General features: G+C 40.9%; 1 protein-coding gene across 1 annotated transcript in view; it reads left to right on the forward strand.

Moving 5' to 3' along the window:
• Nucleotides 1-21,397, forward strand: part of LOC145398729 (lysosomal acid glucosylceramidase-like) — a 62,816-nt gene that overhangs the window by 1,568 nt on the left and 39,851 nt on the right. Inside the window, exons 3-5 of the mRNA XM_080271530.1 lie at nucleotides 2,054-2,183; nucleotides 2,610-2,757; nucleotides 21,211-21,371. Coding sequence (XP_080127656.1) covers nucleotides 2,054-2,183; nucleotides 2,610-2,757; nucleotides 21,211-21,371 — 439 coding nt within the window. The remainder of the gene's footprint in view (nucleotides 1-2,053; nucleotides 2,184-2,609; nucleotides 2,758-21,210; nucleotides 21,372-21,397) is intronic.

The following is a 21,397-nucleotide window of genomic DNA, read 5'->3' on the forward strand; positions in this document are numbered from 1 at the left end:
TTGGAATAAGAACAACTCGTTTCACTGGGTCACATTCTGACCATAATGCTTCTCATTGTGACCTACATCATGTCTAACAGTGAGAAATAGATCGGACAGAATGTGACCCGGCGAAACAAGGTGTTCTTATTCCAGCATTACTCCTAACGTACACCCGAAAGCACTAATCTCTCCCCCCTGGTAGCCGGAGCCGCGGCCAGTGAGCGACCAGGCGATCGATCACCCCACATTCACAGCCCCTCCCCAACCCAGTGAAAGCTTTGATGGATAGATGTGGAACGGCTAAAGCTTTGATGTTATAGTGTGTCATGATCGTTTATATAGACAATCAGAACCAGTAGGGGTAAGTGTAAAAAGGCATTTAATGTGTAATACTGTGCTGTTATCCACAATATATGAGAAAGGCACAAAAATGAAAGAAGATTTACGATGTATTGTATTATTGTCTATATACTTACATACTATATTATAATATTACAAATAAGTCTAGGACAGTGAATAGCATCTGATGAAGGATATGATGTAGTTTCTCATACATTCTCGCTCCCACCCCCTCCACTCTTCTCTCAGGGTTGCTGTCTCCACCAAACGCCTCTCGTACCCTCTCGTAGCCCACTCCCACCCATTGTTAACCAACATAAACAATGATAATGATAAGATGATCAGTCAGTTATTGGTCATATTGATATTATCATACAGCTTTGTACCAAGCACCAATAAATCAAAAACATACAATACTCCGGTATACCTGCCAGCTATTTCATCCTGTTGAAAGCTGTCGCATGATAAACGCACTGCAAGTTGGACCTTGTGTTGCAAGGACATACGTTTGTTTATTGTTAATACAGGTTGTGTGGTTTTGAACGTCCATTAACTCATATAAACGTAGCAGTTTAAGCCTTACAGTACAATCACATAAGGTTTATGTTCCTTTCATTACTGGCTGAAGGAAACGAATCAGAGATCGGCTCCGACGAACCACAAGTTCTCTGCTTTAACGAAAATGTATGGACCTCTTGACACAACAGTGATACAATGTCATTATATATACGACTGACCCACATTCAGTCATATACCTAGTGATATTGTGTCACTGTTGTGACAAGAGGTCTGTATACTTTCGTTAAAACAGAGTTTGTGGTTCGTCAGAGCCGATCCCAGAGTCGTTTCGTTCATCTAATAACGACAGGAACATAACCTTACGTGTTGATAAAGTAAGGCTTAAATTGCCACGCTCATAATTATGAATTAATGGACGTCCAAAACCACACAACCTGTATTAACGATAAACAAACTTATGTCCTTGTTACACAAGGTCGAACTTGCAGTGTGTATGTCACGTAACAGCTTACAACATAAAGAAATGGTTGGCAGGTATACCGGAGAATTGTATGTTATTTATTTGCTGCTGCTTCATACAGAGGTGTATGATAATATATGATCAATACCTGACGGATCATTTCATCATTATCTCTATGCTGGTTAACAATGGGTGGGAGTGGGGGATTATAGGGTATGACAGGCATTTGGTGGAGACAGCAACCCAGAAAGAAGGATGGTGGAGGTGGGAGTGAGAATATATGGTGGAGGTTGGAGCGAGAATGCATGAGAAAAGACATCATATCTTTCAACAGATGCTGTTCACTATTCTATACTCATTTGTATACTCATAAGTGTATAGACAGTAACACATACTAGGCTACATTTTCGTGCCGTTCTCATATGCTGTGGATAATAGCACAGTATTACACATTAAATGCCCTTATATACTTACCCCGACTGGTTCTGATGGTCAGTAAAAACGATCATGACACACTGTAACATCACCAGCTTTAGCCGTTACACATGTTTCCAACAGAGCTTTCACTGAGTTGGAGAGGGGCTGTGGATGTGGGGTGTTCGATCGCCTGGTAGCTCATTGGCCGCGGCTCCGGCTACCAGGGGGGGAGAGATTAGTGCTTTCGGGTGTACATAATAGGAGAATCCGCGTCAGAATAAGTTTGGTTCAGGTCTTGGTGTGGCGCCGCACTTAACCCTCTCATTCTCTACTCAGATGCAGGGATCCTAGAAGTAGCCGTCGCATCACCACAACAGACCATGCTTGGCTTTGGGTCATCCGTCACAGATGCTGCTGCGATCATGGTCCACGCTCTTTCTCCACACGCACAAGAAAATCTCATCAGGTTAGATATTTATTTATCTGTCTGTCTATCTCTCTATCTATCTACCTTTCTATCTATCTATCTATCTTTCTATCTATTTACTGAACTGAGAGGAAGAGGTAATAGTCATAATAAGAAATAATATATTATGTATGACCAAAAAAAAAAAAAAAGACAGGGACGAGATAAAAGATACTGTACATTACCAATAAATATCAAGGACTATAATACAGACTGAGAAGGAATAGGTCAGTGGAGAATGACGGGAGATACCTTAGAGTGGAATCATACCGGATGATGATGATGAGGATGAGGATGATTCTCCTAGCTATATATTTTTTCCTTCCCTATTTACTGATCTTACCTGATCCCCATCTTCAGATGAAGGAAATTAACATTACGATGAAGATGATAATATTAGGCTACCACTCCATCACCCCTCTACAGGTCCTACTTCGGGCCTGATGGGATTGAGTACGAACTTGTAAGAGTGCCCATCGCAGGGACGGATTTCTCGACCCATCCCTACTCCTACCTCGACGACTACATTGACATTAACAAATTCCGGCTTAGCTCTGAAGACACCGAGCTTAAGGTAAAGAGAGGGAGAGAGAGAGAGAGAGAGAGAGAGAGAGAGAGAGAGAGAGAGAGAACATTAGACTGCATCAATAAACCACTGACAAGACAAACCAACAACCTCTTCCTTAGCTATTAGATTTTGGATGATATGTAGGCACTAGTATATATCTTATAACACAACATGCAGGATGTGGTGTCTGCTGGAGACATACACAGCCTCTCACTTGGAGTGTCAATCCACATAATGTATATCCACGATCTTGTTGTCCCAGACCATCAAGAATCCTTAACATGATGCCTCTCAAACAATCTGTGTGTAGTCCAGACGACCAAGAATTTCATTATGTATTCAAACACGTGGGGTAACCAGCTCCAGTCGGTCAGTCCACGTGAATGGAAATCTACCAGACACTACATCACACACACACATCCTCTCCAAGCTGTATATAATGTCAGAGAGATTCCCATCAGGTCAGAAGGGGATGGAGAGAAGGCCCGATAACACGAGGGTCAGCTAGGAGGCTTTGCCATCATACTATGTTATGCTTTAAATCACAGTTCGATATAAATGTACAATAAACTCTGTAACCCAAGAGTGCTCTAACTCACCTTGCTGATACACAAGGAGGGAAGGTGAGAAAGAGAGAGAAACCTACCTATTCACTGTAGTCGACGACCCACCATTTAATAAGCAGTGAGAAGTTCAAGCCATACTACGTCTCACGACTTTACTTCATTCTGGCAGAGCTTCAGTGATCTACAATCGACCTCCCTATCTTCCTACATGTACCTGCGACTACGCTATCGAGATTATCCCAGCTATGCCACCAATCCCGAGAGCGTGGTCGTAGGTATTTGTAGGGAGATAGGGGGGTCGACTGTAGGTCATCGAAGCACTGCCAGAATAAAGTCATGAGACGAAGTAGAGCTCAAACTTGTCGCTGCTTATTCAGTGATGGGTCATCGGCTAGAGTGAATAGGTAGGTCTCTCTCTCTTTCTAAACTTCCCCCTTTGTGTATCAGCGAGGTGAGTTAGAGCACTCTTGGGTTACAAAGTTTATTGTACGGTTGTATCGAACAGTGATTTACAGCATAAAGTAGCGTGACGGCAAAGCCTCCTAGCTGACCTTCGTGTTACTGGGCCTTCTCTCCAACCCCTTCTGACCTGAAGGGAATCGCTGACGTTATATACAGCTTGGTGTGGAAGTGTGTGTGTGACGTAGTGTCTGGTAGATTTCCATTCACATGGACTAACCGACTAGAGCTGATTACCCCAAGTGTTTGAATACGGCATGAAATTCCTGGTCGTCTGGACTACAAACAGATTGTTTGAAATACATCATATGTTAAGCACTCTTGATGGTCTGGGACAATGAGATTGTGGATATACATTATGTGGAGCGACATTCCTATATAGTGAGAAGCTGTGTATGAGATACATGCTATAGTCGCGGAGCATGACTCTAAGGTTGTCATTATCGTACCCTGGCAACTTATCATTCAAAAGTGCGTTCGATTTTGTATCGTATTATACACGAATCATATTATTATGGACGAATATATTATACACGAATATTATTATACCCGAACATATTATACACGAATGACATGCGTCTCATATTATACACGAATTCAGACTCACTTTTGAATGATAGGTTGCCTGGGCACGATAACAACAACCTCAGAGTCGCTCGCCGCTACTATAGTGCCTTTATAATGCCCAAAATAGCTGGCTGATATCAGTCTGTATGTTACCTATGCTGAGTAAGGTGGCATATGAATTACTCAAATGACAAGGATAGTAAAGTCTATTTATCTATCTATTGCCAGACGCCTTAATCCCTTAAAGGTGGCCACAAACAAATCACCTTCATGTCACCATATTCCGCTCCATTCCATTGCCCTGCTCCCAGCTCACACCCCCTCTTTCATATACCTCTCTACTCCATCCCTCCATCTCATCTTTGGCCTCCCCCTCCCTCTCACTACCTCCAACTCACTCACATTGGCTCTCTTCGTAAGTCTCTCACTCCTCATCCTCTCCACATGGCCAAACCACCTCAGAGTGTTTCTCCTAACGCTTCCTATCACATCCACATCCATACCACAACATTCCTTCACTTCCTCATTTGTCAGTCTCTCTCTCCATGAGAATCCACATGCTCCTCTCAAATAACTCATTTCTACTTCTCTCACTCTTGACTTCTGTCCCTCCAACAAGTCCAAGCTTCACTTCCATACGTTATAGTTGGTATCACAATACTCTCATGTAGTAACTTTTTCACTTCCTTGCTCACTTCCCTGTTTCTTATCACTGCTTTCAAGGAACCAGCAACCTTTCTTCCTTGCTGTACCCTTTCAAGCACGTCACCCTCTAAACTTCCATCCTTACTCATCACACTACCCAAGTACTTAAACGCACTCACATTTTCCATTTCCTTCTCATCCAGCCTCACTGCACATTCAGTGACGTCATTTCTTCCAAAGACCATAACTTTACTCTTCCCATATTCACCTTTAGATTCCTTTTCTTACGCACTCTCCCAAACTCATCTACCAAGCCTTGCAGTTCCCCTTCGTCTTCACTTAACAACACAGCATCATCTGCAAACAACAGTACAAGGAGTTTCCAAACACTGCCCTCTCTCATTTGGGCCGCTCCAACATCCACTGCCCTACCTTGTATCTCTTTTATAACCCAACCCATATACAGATTGCACAACCAAGGAGAGACACATCCTTGCTTCAATCCAACCTTCAAATAGAAAAATTCACTCAGCTCACAATCCACACACACTGCAGCCTTAGCACCCTCATACATACTCTTCAGCAACTTCCCATCTAGTCCATAATTATTATTAATACTTTCCACAGTGCTTGTCTATCCACCCTGTCATATGATTTCTCCAAATCCATGAAGGCCGCATAAAACATCTTTTCCATCTCTAGAAACTTTTCCACCAAACATCCAAGAATGAATATCTGATCTTCATAACCTCTTCCCTTCCTAACACCTCTCTTTTCTTCTCCAACCAATTCCTCTGTTATTTCCCTAAATCTGTCAGTAAGTATCCTACCATATACTTTTCCTATTACACCAAGAAGACAAATGCCGCTATGATTACCACACACTTCTTTTTCCCCTTTTCTTTAGTACAGAGGAATAACCATACCTGTGTCGTGGATTTCGGGTTTGAATTTCCCGCCCACGACAACACATTTTTTTGTAAATAAATTCTTGTATAATATATGTTGGGTATGATATTATTTATCACTAGAGATAAATATGGTCATGAAGAAAACAACATATTTAGTTATATATACATTGATAAGTTTAAATTAATTTACTTCGTGCATCAAGCTCCTAGAAGCTCTTCAGTTCTCTCCCTGTCACCAGACAGTATACACACTTCCCTCGAACCTTGTACAGCAACCAGCATCATCATTCTGCCATTTAATACCATCAACACCCCAGCTATGTACAAAGCATATTTATTAGGCCTAAAATATTTATACTGAGTACTGATCAAAATGCCATTTCCACATATTGTATATAATGGTGAGTTGCTATTCTGCTTTATGTTAGTTAATAATTAAGATCCCTTACAGTGATAATAACTAACATAAATTGGTGCCGTGACCAGGATTATACTGTATCTAATGATAATTAATAGGGGGGTATTGCGGGGTGTGAGAGCGGAGCATTGTTTGTTGCTGTGTCGGCGATCAACCATATGTTGCGTGGGGCACCCGGAGAGGCTGCCCGTGGTTGTGGGAGTGTCGGGGTAGGGTTTGAACCCTCCCCAGTAGATCAGTGGTTCTTAAACTTTCTCGTGTAGCAGACCGCTTTTATTATAACTAATCATGTGGTGAACACTTAATTATGAGTAGATTTCCCTCCTACCCTACCTCGTGATTTTAAAGGTGTTTGTAGGCTATAATATACTAAAACTGTTACATACTGAGTTATTTATTAATGGCTTAACTTGAACATAACTGTTCAAGTTTTACTTCACATAATTGTCATAGCATTATTCATTTTACAATTTACATTTTACACTTTATCTGATATTCAAATTAGCCTGCGGACCCCTTGGAACATTCCACGGACCTCTAGGGGTCCGCGGACCACACTTTAAGAAACACTGCAGTAGATTATCTGTCCCCTTTAAAGAAAGTACCCTTCTTTGGGCATTCATATGTCCAGAGATTCCCGCTAGATCGTCCAGTGCAGTATCCAGATGATGCTCCAGCCTTTTATGTCCGCAAGTTTGGCATGCCTGATGCCAACATCAGCACATTAAAGAAATAGCAAAGAGTACCAGGACCTCATAACATACAGGCCAGACTTGACTATCCTGATCATCAGGGGGAACGACTTGTCACAAGATACGACCCTAAATCAGTTGGCCCTCGATATAGAAGCCTTGGCTAAGGAAATCGAGGATAAGACAGGGGGTTGCTGTTTCATTGTTGGCCTCGAGAAAAGGACAAACTCCCAATGTATGACCTATGAAGATTATAACGGGGCTAGAAAAGGGGTTAACCTGCGTCTGAAGAGAAATTTTCCCATTGCAAAGGCTTGATTTATCTTCATGGGGATCAATGAGTCTGACCTGTCATGGGATGGGGTACACCTGGATGCATCAGGCAGCAAAAGGGTGTTGGATGGCCTTTTGGTTAGAGCGTGTTGCTTTCTTGGCAACAAGCTGCTCGTGAGGGTGTTTAGGGTTTGATCTCCCAGGCTGCCCAACATACTACAGTACCTTTACGGGAGCTAGACAAAATTATTTGTCAAAATTTTAAATTAAGAATTTCGGCCTAGTTTTATTTTATTTTATCTATTTGGATTTTGCCCAGGAAAGACTACATTTAACTTAAAATTCTGCACTTACTGTCATCTTCTTCCACTTAATTGGCCTATCGTTAAAAATAGATAAAATAAAATCTTTAAGGAGCCTTATAGCAGCCAAAAAGGGAGCTATTACTAAACTGACCACTAACTTGACAGAATTTATAGAACATGCGGCAGCCGTTCATGACATCAAAGAGGTGAAAGTGACGGTTGAGAAGATCCTCGCTGAGACTGAGTCTTACAATCTGGAATTAGATGAATTATATATATCCTGATGAAGACCTAGAAGAAGAAGTGGTCAGTGACATGGAGTACTTTAATAAGGTCAACAGACACTTGATCGAATTAGAAAGTGCTCTAGAATTACCAGCCAAGGACTCGGTAGTGCAAGAGAAAGCAGGGAATCAGAAAGTAACGGGAATTAAATTGCCTTCTCTGAAACTGCCAGTATTAGATGGTGATCCGATTCAGTGGCTGGGTTTCTGGGAGCTATTTGACTGTAATGTGCACTCCCGAACAGATCTGACAGACATCCAGAAATTTACATATATTAAGGGACAATTAAGTGGTGAAGCACTCTAAATTATTAGTGGATTCAGTTTGGTAGCAGCTAATTATGAATCAGCAGTCACAGTTTTAAAGAATACATACGGTCAAGCAGATCGCATTAAGGCTGCTCACATTGCTAAATTACGTATTTTACCTCCTCCAGCTAATAAAGTGCATGAACTAAAAGAATTTTCTGCATCCTATGAATGTGCGTTAGAATCACTACTTGCAATGGGAGTGACTGTGAGTGAAATTTGTGCTGTTTAGTTGCTTAATAAACTCCCTAGTACACTTTCGGAAGTGATCAAACGTGAACTTAAAGAGAAGTGGTTGGATGCGGATGATTACGTTCGTGTGCTAAAGACGGAAGTGTGTAATATTGAAAGTAGACAGAATGCCTTGGAACATTTGGGTGCGACCCCTACGGCAGCATATGCAGTGAAGCAAGTGAAACACGCTGAACCTATGCAGAGGAGTGGATGTGAATTGTGTTTTAAACCCGGACATTTTTGGACTAAGTGTGCAAAGTATAAAACAAAGAAGGCAAAATTAAAGACAGCAAAGTAACTGAAGCTGTGTGTCGGATGTTTGTCGGCAGATCATGGTAGTCAGGGTTGTACATATCCCAAAGTAAGGCCATGCCGACATTGCCAGCAGAAACACTATAACTATTTGTGTCTGACTTCTCGTTCTGAACCCTATGAACCAACAGTAACCCAAGAACCAACAGTGAGAATGGCTGTGGCTTCGAATCGTAATGCAGTGTTGTTGCCAACGATTCAGATCCACTGGTTACTCAAACGGGCCAGCAGAACAAGGTCAGCACTTTATTAGATCAATGCTCACAACATACCTTTGTTCTAAGATCAAGTTTAGCGAACTTGAAGGTAAACGAGATGAGAAAGGAACATTTACAACTGCAGGAATTTACTGGCTCTATGAGTAGTGATGAGTATGAGGTAGTGGAGTTGTTTTACCACCATCGCAGAAAAGTGCGCAATTAAGGGCGGTGGTTGTAGACGAACTACCTAACTATAAACCAGGGAAGGGGCTGCAACATAATGTGGGGATCTGAAGGCTTGGGGCTACAAGTTAGCAGATCCAAGTGTCGCTAGTGGGGATATGGTCAAACTGCTGATTGGGGCGGACTTTTATTATCACTTTGTACATGCTGGCTATATAAGTGAAGGAGGGATAATTTTGTTACCCACAATTTATGGTTAGACACTGAGTGGCACTTATCGATCAGAAGAAGAAGGTACTCATGTAGAGCTGGTAACTGTTCTGAAACTGGCAGTAGATCCGATAAAGGAGTTAGCAAATACTGATGGCAGGAATACTACTCTAGAAATCAAGGATCTGACAGCTCTAATGGACTTAGATCAATAGGTATTAGTCCCAGTGAGACCGATAAGAAGGGAGAGAAGGTATTAGGTAACTTCTATGAAATGGTGCAATATTCCAAAGAACAGGGACAATATGTTGTGGAACTACGGTGGAACGAAAACGTTGATAAGTTGCCTGATAATTTTAAGTTAGCCTTGGGCAGATTAGGAGGTTTGCAGCGTAAATTCATAAAGGATCCCAGCTATTGGAAACAGTATAGTAAAGTTATTCAGGATCAGCTAGAAAGAGCAATCATAAAAAAGATGGAGGACAAGAGTCTGGTAGGCCATCCTGCACACTATCTAGCTCATCATGGTGTCACTAAAGATAGCTTAACAACACCAATTAGAGAAGTGTTTGATTGTTCAGCTAGAGAGCATGAGAGGGCATATAGTCTGAATGACTGCTTGCACGCAGGCCCATCTTTGGTTAATGACTTCACACAGATATTGTTGCGCTTTCGGTGTCATCGTTTTGCCTGGGTGAGTGACATCGAGAAGGCATTTCTTATGGTGGGGTTATCTGAAAAGGATAGGGATGCCACTAGATTTCTTTGGCCTGTTGAACCTTTAAATCTAAATAGCTCTTACTTGATATATACTGTAGGTTCAAGACAGTGTTGTTTGGAGCCACTTGTTCCCAATTCCTCTTGAATGCCACCACACAAAAACACATATCAGTGGTTCAGGAGGATAAGGCCTTGATTGATAAATTAAAGAAAGGGTTGTATATTGAAAATTTGCAAGGAACCGAAGATGATGAGGATGCTTTACAACAACTGTGTTGGGGTACCCTGAGAGTATTTTCAAGTGCCAATTTGTCCTTAAGAAAGTGTGTAACAAACAGTGTGAAATTGCGGAAGATACTCCACCTAAAGGGATTGGCTTCTGAAGTTCAGGACAAGGTGAAGGTACTTGGCATTAAATGACTAACTGACAAGGACATGTTGCAGGCGAAGGGACACGAAAGTAGACCCACAGTAGTCACAAAACGTGAGGTGTTGAGCATAACTGCAGGTGTGTTTGACCCTCTGGGAGTATTATTGCCGGTGACCATCCATGCAAGAAAAATTGTACAAGATCTATGGCCTATTGAATGTGGGTGGGATGTTCCCATACCGGAAGGAATGGAGGCTGAATGGCAGGGGATATATGAGTATATGATTAACAGTACTAAAATTGTATTTCCCTGCCATGTCACTGATAGTAAAAAGGTCACGCTGCATCTATTTAGTGATGCAAGCACCACTCCTTATGGTGTAGCAACCTGCTTAGTCAGTGAGGGAAGTAGTAGATTAGCTATGGCAAAGGCCAAAGTAGCACCCATTAAACCCGTCACTATACCAAAATTATAACTGACTGCTGTCATACTAGAAGCTCATCTCACCAAGTATATTTATGATGTCTGGGCGGACGAGTTAAGCATAGAAAATCAATACCTTTGGATGGATAGCCAGATTACCCTATGCTGGTTGTCTAGTAAAAAATTGTTGGCTGTATATGTTCAGAACAGCAATGATGAAATAAAGGCATTAGTCCCTGATGCTGAATTTCATTGTGTCTACAAAGGACAACCCTAGTGATATAGTTTCCAGAGGGACGTCACATGCATCCTTAATAGTTTCCTCTTTGTGGTGGGGGGGCCCCACATGGCTACCTCACCAAAATATGTGGCCGGAAAATGGTCCATTTGAGGAAGTTGGGGATGCCACCTTGGGTTGTCTCCTTGTGAAGTGACCCTGTCATTGCCAATATCGGTAACCCTTCCTGCCATATTGAATTGGGACCAATATAGTTCTTATGTGAAGACAAGGCAAGTGATGGCATGGGTATTGAGATTTATCAAGACACTGAAAGACAGGAGACAAAGAACACATGAGGCACTGCCAACTTATTTGACAGTGCTGGAATTAAGGACAGCAGAATCAGTAATGATGAAGTTAAATCAAATGGAAGAGTACCCAGAGGATTACCACTATTTGTCCACTGGAAAGGGCACACCATGTAATGTTGTGAAGCAGTTAGGCTCCTATATGGAAGGTGGGCTATTGCATTGTAAAGGAAGGTTACAGTTGTCGGACTTAAAGGATAAAGCAAAGTACCCAATCCTAATACCTAGTAAACATAGGATAGCGGCTCTCCTTTCTGAGTACTGCCACAAGGTGTGTAGCCATAGTGGAGTAAGTTATGTTGTAAGTTACATAAGACAAAGATTTTGGATTCCTAGGATCAGACAAGTTGTAAAGAAGGTTTTAAGAAAATGTATAACTTGTAAAAGGTTACATGGTGCCCCATATAGTGCTGTACAGGCTCCGCCGTTACTGTATTTTAGGGTTCAGGAAGTGAATCCATTTCAAGTAACAGGAGTAGACTACACAGGTGCTCTACCCATTAAAGAAAAGGGTACCATAGGAAAATTATATAGTCTTGTTTACCTGTGCAGTCACTAGGGCAATACACATTGAGACAGTGTCAAACTTCTCCTGTGAGTCCTTCATTCATGCCTTCTGTCGGTTCTGTAGCAGGAGAGGCTTCCCTGAACTCATAATTATCGATAACACCACTACATGCATAAGTGGAGCCAGTGTGTTGAGGGGGTTGAAAAATGATCCAAGGTTACAGAATGAATTGGTAAAATTAAACTGTGAGTGACGGTTAATACTGGCCAGGGCGCCATGGTTCAGTCCCATCTGGGAGTGATAGGCATCCTAAAGGCTGGCCTGAGAAAGGTATTGGATCGAGTTTTAGTAACCCGTGAAGAGTTAGATCCTGTATTATTGGAACTCGAGGCTACAGTCAATGACCGTCCACTTGGATATACATATGGTGACCTTGATGATCCACTCCCTCTTACTCCTTCACAACTTATTAATGGAAGGCGTCTTAGACAGTTCCTGAAACAGGAAGTCAGGGATGATGATCTCATGGACGTCACCTGGCGGACTAATTCGGGAATAAACCGACGTCTATAAGTGACAAAGATCTCACGAGATCTGTGGAGGAGATGGACCACTGACTATCTAGTATTGCTCAGGAAGCAACATCGTCAACTGACATTCAAGAAAGGGAAGGCAGTGCCTCAAGTTGGGGACGTCGTGCTGATACACAATGATTGGCCTCGACTTCTCTGGCGACTAGGTCGGGTCACCAAATTGTTATGTGGTCCTGATCAAGAATGTAGGGTAGTGCAGCTAAGGACAAGCGCCGGTTTGACTACTAGACCGGTGGTTAAGCTGTATCTGCTAGAAATTGATATAGAAATGAAAGAAGATGACAGCCAAACCGGTGCTACCCAACACCCCCCTACACCTGTAAATAACTGATGTGATGCCCCTTTGAGGACATCACGTTGGACCGCTCTTGGTTCCTCCCAACTATGGCGTACTCTGTTTGGGACGGGACAGTTGTAGATATTGTACATATTTTGGGCGGGGGAGTATGTCGTGGATTTTGGGTTTGAATTTCCCACCCTCGATAGCACATTTCTTTGTAAGTAAATTCTTGTATTATATATGCTAGGTGAGATATTATTTATCACTAGAGATAAATATGGTCATGAAGAAAACAACATATTTAGTTATATATACATTGATAAATTTAAATAAATTTACTTCGTGCACCAAGCTACTCGAGACTTTTCAGTTCTCTCCCTGTCACCAGACAGTAAATACACTTACCTCGAACCTTGTACAGCAACCAGCATCATCATTATGCCATTTAATACCATCAACACCACAGTTAAGTACTCAGCATATTAGGCCTAAAATATTTTCACTGAGTACTGATCAAAATGCCATTTCCACATACTGTATATAATGGTGAGTTGTTATTCTGCATTGTGGTAGTTAATAATTAAGACCCCCTACAGTGATAATAACTAACAACCTGACTTCCAATCCTCCGGGACTCTGCCTTCCTCCCAGGCCAATCTGCATGTCTTCCACATCCATTCTACTACTATCTCTCCCCCATGCTTCTACATTTCACCACACATTCCATCAATTCCTGGGGCTTTCCCCATTATAACTTTCTTCATTGCTTCCACAACTTCCATCCTACTGATTTCTTCCTCTCTTCCCACATCCCTCCTTCTCCCAGCCATTCCCCAGCCACTTGTACCTCTATGTTCAATTCTCTCCATCTGCTCACTTTTTCTCCCTTCTCCAATAGTAATTTACCATTTTTATCTTTCAATTCACAACTAACTTCTTTGGCATCCTGTCTAACACTCTTTAGTACTCTTTCCAGAACATTTTCTTACATTCCCTCCACTTTACACTCAAATTCCTTCCAAATTCCTCATCCACTCTCTTCATACTCTATCTTGCTTATCTTATCACCTCTTTCTTCCTGTCTGCATATAACTGTCTCTCTTCCGTCTCTCAGCTTCTTCCACGTCCTTGTTTCTCATCCACTCACTATATGCTTTCTTCTTTTGTGCCACAGACTCTCTCACTTCTTCATTCCACCATGCTCACCCACTTCTTCATTCCAGTTACTCTTGTGAGGTCAGTCAGTACAGATGTCTCTCCTGGCGTCTTGATTTAGCTAGAACTACCCACCTGTTGTGAGAATTGTCAGAGAGTTTAGTGGCCTGTGACAGTGTTGTGCTAGTGTGTTGTAGTGACCTGTCATAATGCTGTGCTAGTGATCTGTGCTAATGTTGTGCTAGTGTGTTGCAATGACTCGTGATAGCGCTGTGCCACCTTTGTGTGAATTTGTGCATGATGGCTTCCTCTACGAAGAGTTGTGTCCCCGATGTAAGTTTTGAGAGGGAGTACATTGAGTTAAAGGAAGAACTTCTCAAACTGAAGCGGGAGGTCCAGGTTCTCAGGCAGGGAAGTCAGAAATGAGGGATTTGTTGGAGGAAGTGTTGGAGGAGAAGGAAAAAAAGGCTGAAGATTGGACACTTGTCCACAAGGGTGCAACGAAGTTCACCCTCCAGAAACAAATGGAGATAAAGACCACAAGTGCATTCGACGCATTACAAGACCAGTGTGAAGGGAAGGTAGAGAGGGAAGCAGGGGAGAAGGACGGTGAGGGAACTTCCCATATGGGTAAGTATATGGAAATCCAGAAAGGTAAGAAATATTTTGCCATTGTTAGAGACTCCTAGGTAAGATATGTAAACAGAGCAATGTATACTCCACTCACTAAACATGTGTGTCTTCCGGGGGCCAGGGTGGGTAATGTGATAGAAAAATTTTCAAATATTGTGAAGGATTGTGGAAACAAACCCACTGTGTGCTTCAGTGTAAGAGACAATAATGTTGGTAGGTGTAAGAGTGAGGTACTATGGCAGCAGTACAAGGTGATGTTGGAGAAGGTTAGGGAGAGGGGAGAGACCCCCTTAGTACTCAGTGTTTTGCCCAGGAGGGGAGTTGGAAGGTGAATGGCTGAGCAGGGCAATAGGTTTTAACTGCCGCCTTGAAAGGTATTACAAAGATAATGCAATACCTTTCACTGACAGCTGGGATCGGTTTTATGGACGGAGTTCCACGTATAGTTGGGATGGGACTCATCTCAGCAGGCAGGGAGTTACTGTTTTAGCTGGAATGATAGATAAGGAGTTTTTTTTTTTTTTTTTTTTTTTTTTTTTTTGAGGTTGATAAATAGTTCTACAGGAAGTTGCAGCAACTGCACTCAGAAATCAAGCAACTACACTCAGAAATCATTATCATCAGGTCTGGATAGATGCAACAAGACATGCAAAAGTAAGAGCAACAGCTTAATTATCAGTTTAAAAACATCCACTTAGGCACCCCAAAATGAGCAGGCGATGATAGAGGACAAAGCAAGCGATAATAGAGGGGCGACAAGTGATAGTAAAAAAAATTGTTATATTAGTAAAGTTTCCCAGTTATTAACAAACTTTTAAAAAGTAAGTCCGAAGGTAGGGGTATAACTACTCGAAATAATCTGAAAGTGTACTACACAAATAGCAGGAGTTTATAAAATAAAATGGATTAACTAAGTGTTTTAATTTGTACAGAGAAAATAGACATTACCATCATTAGTGAAACTTGGATGAATATAGACGCTCGAGAATTTTTTGCAGAATATCAGATAAAGGGCTATAATATTTTTGTGTCAAACCGTCTGGGAAGAAAGGGGGGCGGGGTATCTATTTATGTAAAGGATTAATTAAACTGTTACAATAATGAAGACATTAAAGTAAACAGGGACACCGAAAGTGTCTGGGTTGAAATCAGTAACAACAGGGAGAAAATAGTTTTGGGAGCTATTTACAGATTTCCTAAATTAGGCAGTGCAGATAGTAAATACCTTTGGGAGGAAATTAGGAAAGTGTCACAGTCCAGATTAGTAATAGCCTAATTGTAGGGGATCGTAATCTGCCAAGGATTGTTTTGCTAAATCAGACAAGGTATGCAGAGTCAGAGGAATTTCTAGATGTAGTACAGAATAATTTCCTTTATCAGTATATCAGGGAGCCCACCAAAGGTAATATACTAGATTTGGTTTTAACTAATAAAGAAAATGTCATTAGTAATATAGAGGTTGGTGGACGAAATGGTAATAGCGATCATGAAGAAATTAAGTTCAAGTTTATTTGGGATGTTTGTTCTATTGAAAATACCTCCACCGTTCCTAATTTTCGTCAAGGAGATTGCAATGGATTAAGAGCTTATTTTAGAATGGTATTCCATAGGGAGAATAATGTAGCTATTTTAGGGGGCGCCAGGTCAGTGGGGAACCCCAGGTCATAGGTGAGGGGCAGGAAACAGGTGAGAATGTGCACCAGGTCTCTGGGGAAGATCAAATCTCAGGTGGGAATGTAGTTCACGTGACTGGGATTAACTCAGGTCCAGTACCAAACAGATGTTTGGCCAGTTAGAACTATAACAAGTTAGTAAATATTATACACGGAGGCCAAGATAGATATATCCCATCAGAACCGTTTAGAGCGAATAATTCGGAACCAAGATAGTTAAACAACAGATTATAATCTCTCCTAGGCCAAAGGAAAGGAATATATAGAAAAATAAAACGTGGAGAGGAACACTTAAGTAACCGGTACTTGATTTTAAATAGAGAAGTAAAGAGGAAGATACTGAAATCAAAGAGAAGTTATGAAATTTAGATTGCTAGTGAATCGAAAGAAAACTCCAAGGGTTTTTATCAAATGTACCGTACGAAATAATATAGGATAGTGTAATGCGAAAGAGTTTTGATCACCAGTGTAAAACTCAGAGATTTTTAGGCTGCTGTCCCCCAGTGTGATGCAAGAAGTTTTAGTCATCAGTGTAATAACGGATATTATAGAAATTATGAGGAATAGGGTAGCGTGATCTTATTAGAGAGGGCGTGAGTAGTTAGATATTAGCACACATTGCAGGCCACTCAACCTCGACGATACCACTTCTTAGAGGATAGCAAAATTCAAACTCACAATGACTTAACCTAAGATTTACTAAATATTAAGAACTGAGATACAGATTACTCTTCAAACTGTGAATTATACCAAACAAAACACAATGAGGATCCATGTCCACAGAAATATGAATCTCAGACTGAATATTCGAAGAATACTGTTACACTTTTCAGAACTATGAATCTTCACGAACTAAATTAATATTCAGTAATGAGGATTTACAGTTTAACTCCAGAAATATGTATCTTTACACACTAGATTAATATCCCTAGAATACTGATAGTCCCGTGGTCTCTGACGGACTCGTCGGGAAGGGACCTAAAGATTATCACCAAAGAATATTCTGTAAGACTAAATGTACAACTGAAGAATCTTATATAAGCTAAACATAATCATCAATAGGGTCACTAATCACATGGACAAATGGACCAGCTGATAATTACTTTGATTCTATGAACTAAAGCGGGAGGGTGATTTAGTGTTAGAGGTTAGGCCACGGCTAGAACACTCGAATCCTTGGGATGCTAGCCACGGCCCTCCATAACTCTTGTCTGTGAGCGATGGAGAGAGGAACAGCGGTCTCATTATTCAGCACAAGAAGGATCAAGGTAAAATATCACTAATTTAACTCACGAACGTATATGAAGATTTAATACACGAGGGAGAAAGGGAGGGGGGGAGGAATGAGAGTTCGAGCACTAACCTGTGAACGATGGAGAGAGTAACAGCAATCTGGAGCAGTGTTGCCAGATGGTCCCCATAAAATTTCTGTTGATTTCTTACCAAAATTCCTGGATTTTATAGAACATTTAGGAAGATTCAATTTTTTTCCCTTAAAAACATATATATCAATGAAGTATGGGTTACAACAAATCATGTGATATATATAAATATCTTTAAACCAATCGTGGCAGCATAAGCGGAAACAGCTGATAAGATCAGATATAAACACAATTTTTGTATATCTTGGCACAATCATAGTATCTGCACAAATAATGACAGATACCTTCATTCATTGAAGATAACATTAAATATCTTGCATAGATCCTAAACTGTGGAGGCAAAGATTAAAGAAATAGGTCTAAACTGTGCGTGGGTGCAGAAAGACCGACTCAGGACTCTGCTCAAAGCACATTCTGATTTATCTTGATGCATTATTCTGTCTGCACTTTATAATGGCAAGTAGCCTGCCTATGTGCATTCATTCTGTAGTTATTTACGTATTTAGCATAACTCTAACCTTGAGAGGGTCAAATGCAGGCCTCTGAGTCAGAGCATTGGTGTCGTCTGTGTACTGGCAGTGGTCACACATTCAACTGACTGCTGCTGCCTGACGGGGATCTTTACGCGTCCATACCGAGACTGCTGGCAGTTTCAACGGAGCAACTGTCGTTGAGGTTCGGTACATTCCATTTCTGTGGAATTTATTCGTTATACAAAAGTTGATGAAAGTGGATTTTTAATGAAGGAGTGCACATTGTTTAAATTCTCGGTAATAATTTCCAAAAATCTGAAGAATATCTGACAGATCTGTTAAAATTTCTGAAGATTTTATGGTAATTCCTTAAATTTTGACAATAGGTCAAAATTTCAGTAGATCTCCAGAAATTTCTGAAGATCTGACAACACTGATCTGGCGGTTGGCGCTGCCCCCTGCCTTTTTATAAGCATCGACACAGTGTTCAGGAATCGGCCAAAACTTCAACTGATTACTTTGTAATATTTCTGTTTCTATTCGATCTACGAAGAATATGAAAGATACGTTTGCATTCAACATAAGTAGAAAAATGACTTATGATGTTGAAATTTTTATAATAGGCATAAAGGAACTTTAATCATAATGAAGCCAAAATCATTCAGAATTCGGACAGTTTTATTACCTTTGTCGGCTGCATGCCTACATGACTGCAAACAGGATTCAACAGCATGAATTTCGCGCTTCACATTTGACAATCTTCAATACTCTTACTTTAGACATTCTCAATTCACCACTGCATAGTACAAAAGGGGAAATCTATTAACTTTGGCAGGTAAATCTCTAGACTGGAATACGAAGGATGGCATTCGCAATTATTAATCTCGACTAAAATTTCGCGGTTATACGTCTTTGTTGACGGGGATGAGCTGGTCCATATGTATAACAATCATATCCACATCAATACTTGACTCAGTACTATCAATATCACAATCATGTTCAGATTATGAATATTAATTAAGACTAGACTTAAATATAGAACTCAACTGTTTAATCATGAGCTACGCTTACAATACTTAAACTTAAGATTATACTTACAATACTTGCTTCTACTAACCCACACTAATACTCAAAATTATGGCACTACAATAGGACCACTCAGAACAGAATCAGGTGACATTACCAGTGAAGATAAAGAAATGTGCCCCATCCTAAATAATTATTTCATATCAGTATTCACCATGGAAGATCTACACATGTCCCTCACGCAGCAAATATTTACGATGATAATACGGAAAATATTCTTAGTAAAATTACTATTAGTAAGGAGGATGTATTGAAAGAAATTACTAAGTTATAACCTCAAAAACCGCCAGGTCCGGACGATATAAATGCAAAAATTATAAAAGAAACCAGAAAAGAATTATGTCAGCCATTTTCAGCGTTATTAATGACTTTCAATTTCAGGACAAGTTCCAGAAGACAGCAAACGTATTGCCCAGTTTTAAAAAGGGTGATTAAGCAGCTGCGTCAAATTATCGTCCGATAAGTCTAACATCAATAGTAGGAAAAAGCTTGAGTCAGTTTTGGCAAATAAGATTAGAGAACACTTAAAAAAAAAATAATAATCTTATCAATGAAAGTCAGCACGGATTCAGGCAAGGACTTCTTGTCATTCCTCTCGAAGGTCTAGCGATAGAGCTTACGATATTATTTATCTGGACTTTAGTAAATCTTTTGATAGGGTCCCACACGAAAGGTTAGTTAGAAAGGTTCGAGCACACAGTATAGACGGCGATATCTTAAAATGGATAGAATCCTGGCTGAAGGGACGAAACCAGAGAGTATTAATAAATGGAACTAAGTCGGATTGGGGATTAGTAACTAGCGTACCACAGGGTTCGGTACTCGGTCCCTTATTATTTATTATATATATAAATGATCTAGACTTAGGGATCACTAGCAGTATCAGCAGATTTGCTGATGATACAAAAATAGTCATTTAGACTATGCTGTACAATATTGGTGTCCTTACTAAAGAAAAGATGTGAACTCGTTAGAAAATGTACAGAAAAGAATGACAAGAATGATACATGATGTTCGAAACCTGTCATATGAAGACAGACTGAAAAGACTAAGTCTGAACTCACTAGAGAGCCCTAGAGGAAGGGGAGACTTAACTGAGGTGTTTAAGTGGATGAAGGATATAAATAAGAGAGATATTAGCAAAGTACTTAGAGTGAGCATACAGGATAGAACTAGAAGTAATGGTCTGAGACTAAAAAAACTCCGTTTCAGCAAGGAAATAGGTAGAAATTGGTTTGGTAACAACAGTACACGAATGGAATAAGCTACCGTAAAGTAGTTGCTGCCTCTTCCATTGAGAGTTTCAAGCATAGGCTAGATAAGCATATGACAAATAAGGGATTGATATAGAAAAAAAAATGTTATAACCAATACTAATTCATACTTTTCCTTTTTCAGGTTACACTATGACAGTCTCTATTCTCCTGTCACACTTTCCTATAAAATGTCCAAGCCAGTTTTTCTATACTGCGTGGTGTTCTTTCTTTTTCTCGCTGGCTTTGGCTGGAGGGTTTGGAAGGCGAGGGAGAGCCTTCTTCTTTGTTGTCCTTATTTCATTCTACAGTAGTGTATAGTTCAAGTAGTCTTCAAGGAGCTGCCTAGCATGGGCCAACCAGCCTACTGCAGTTATCCTCTCTTCTTATGTTCTTATGCTGTTCCCTGTACCCCCTTTCGTCTTCTTTTCACCCCACTCACCACCTCACATAGTACGGTGTAATAAGCAAACTAAATCTCTTAAGAAGAAATGTTAGGGAGCTTCCCTAACCGACGAGAATAAGGACCTAACACACACACACACACACACACACACACACACACACACACACACACACACACACACACACACACACACACACACACACACACACACACACACACACACCCTCCCCACACCTGCCCCTCCTTCGTGCTCAGGATGATAGGATAACCAGGTATTATAAGCAAATCAAGTAGCTTAGGAAGAGGTGTTAGGGAGCTTCCTTAACCCCTTCCGCCCCTTCCCACAGTTACCAATCCTTCTGCGCGCCCAGGAGTTGTCTCGGCTTCCTATAAAAGTTCTCGCTTCGCCTTGGTCACCCCCGGCATGGATGAAGAAGAATAATAAACTGAACGGATCTGGAGAACTTATGGAAAGCATGTGGGATCCCTGGAGCCAGTATATTGTTAGGTAATGTGTGTGTGTGTGTGTGTGTG

This window comes from Coenobita brevimanus, chromosome 5 (assembly GCF_032717465.1).
Source record: "Coenobita brevimanus isolate Jiangsu-jjx chromosome 5, ASM3271746v2, whole genome shotgun sequence".
Classification (NCBI taxonomy): Eukaryota; Metazoa; Arthropoda; class Malacostraca; order Decapoda; family Coenobitidae; genus Coenobita; species Coenobita brevimanus.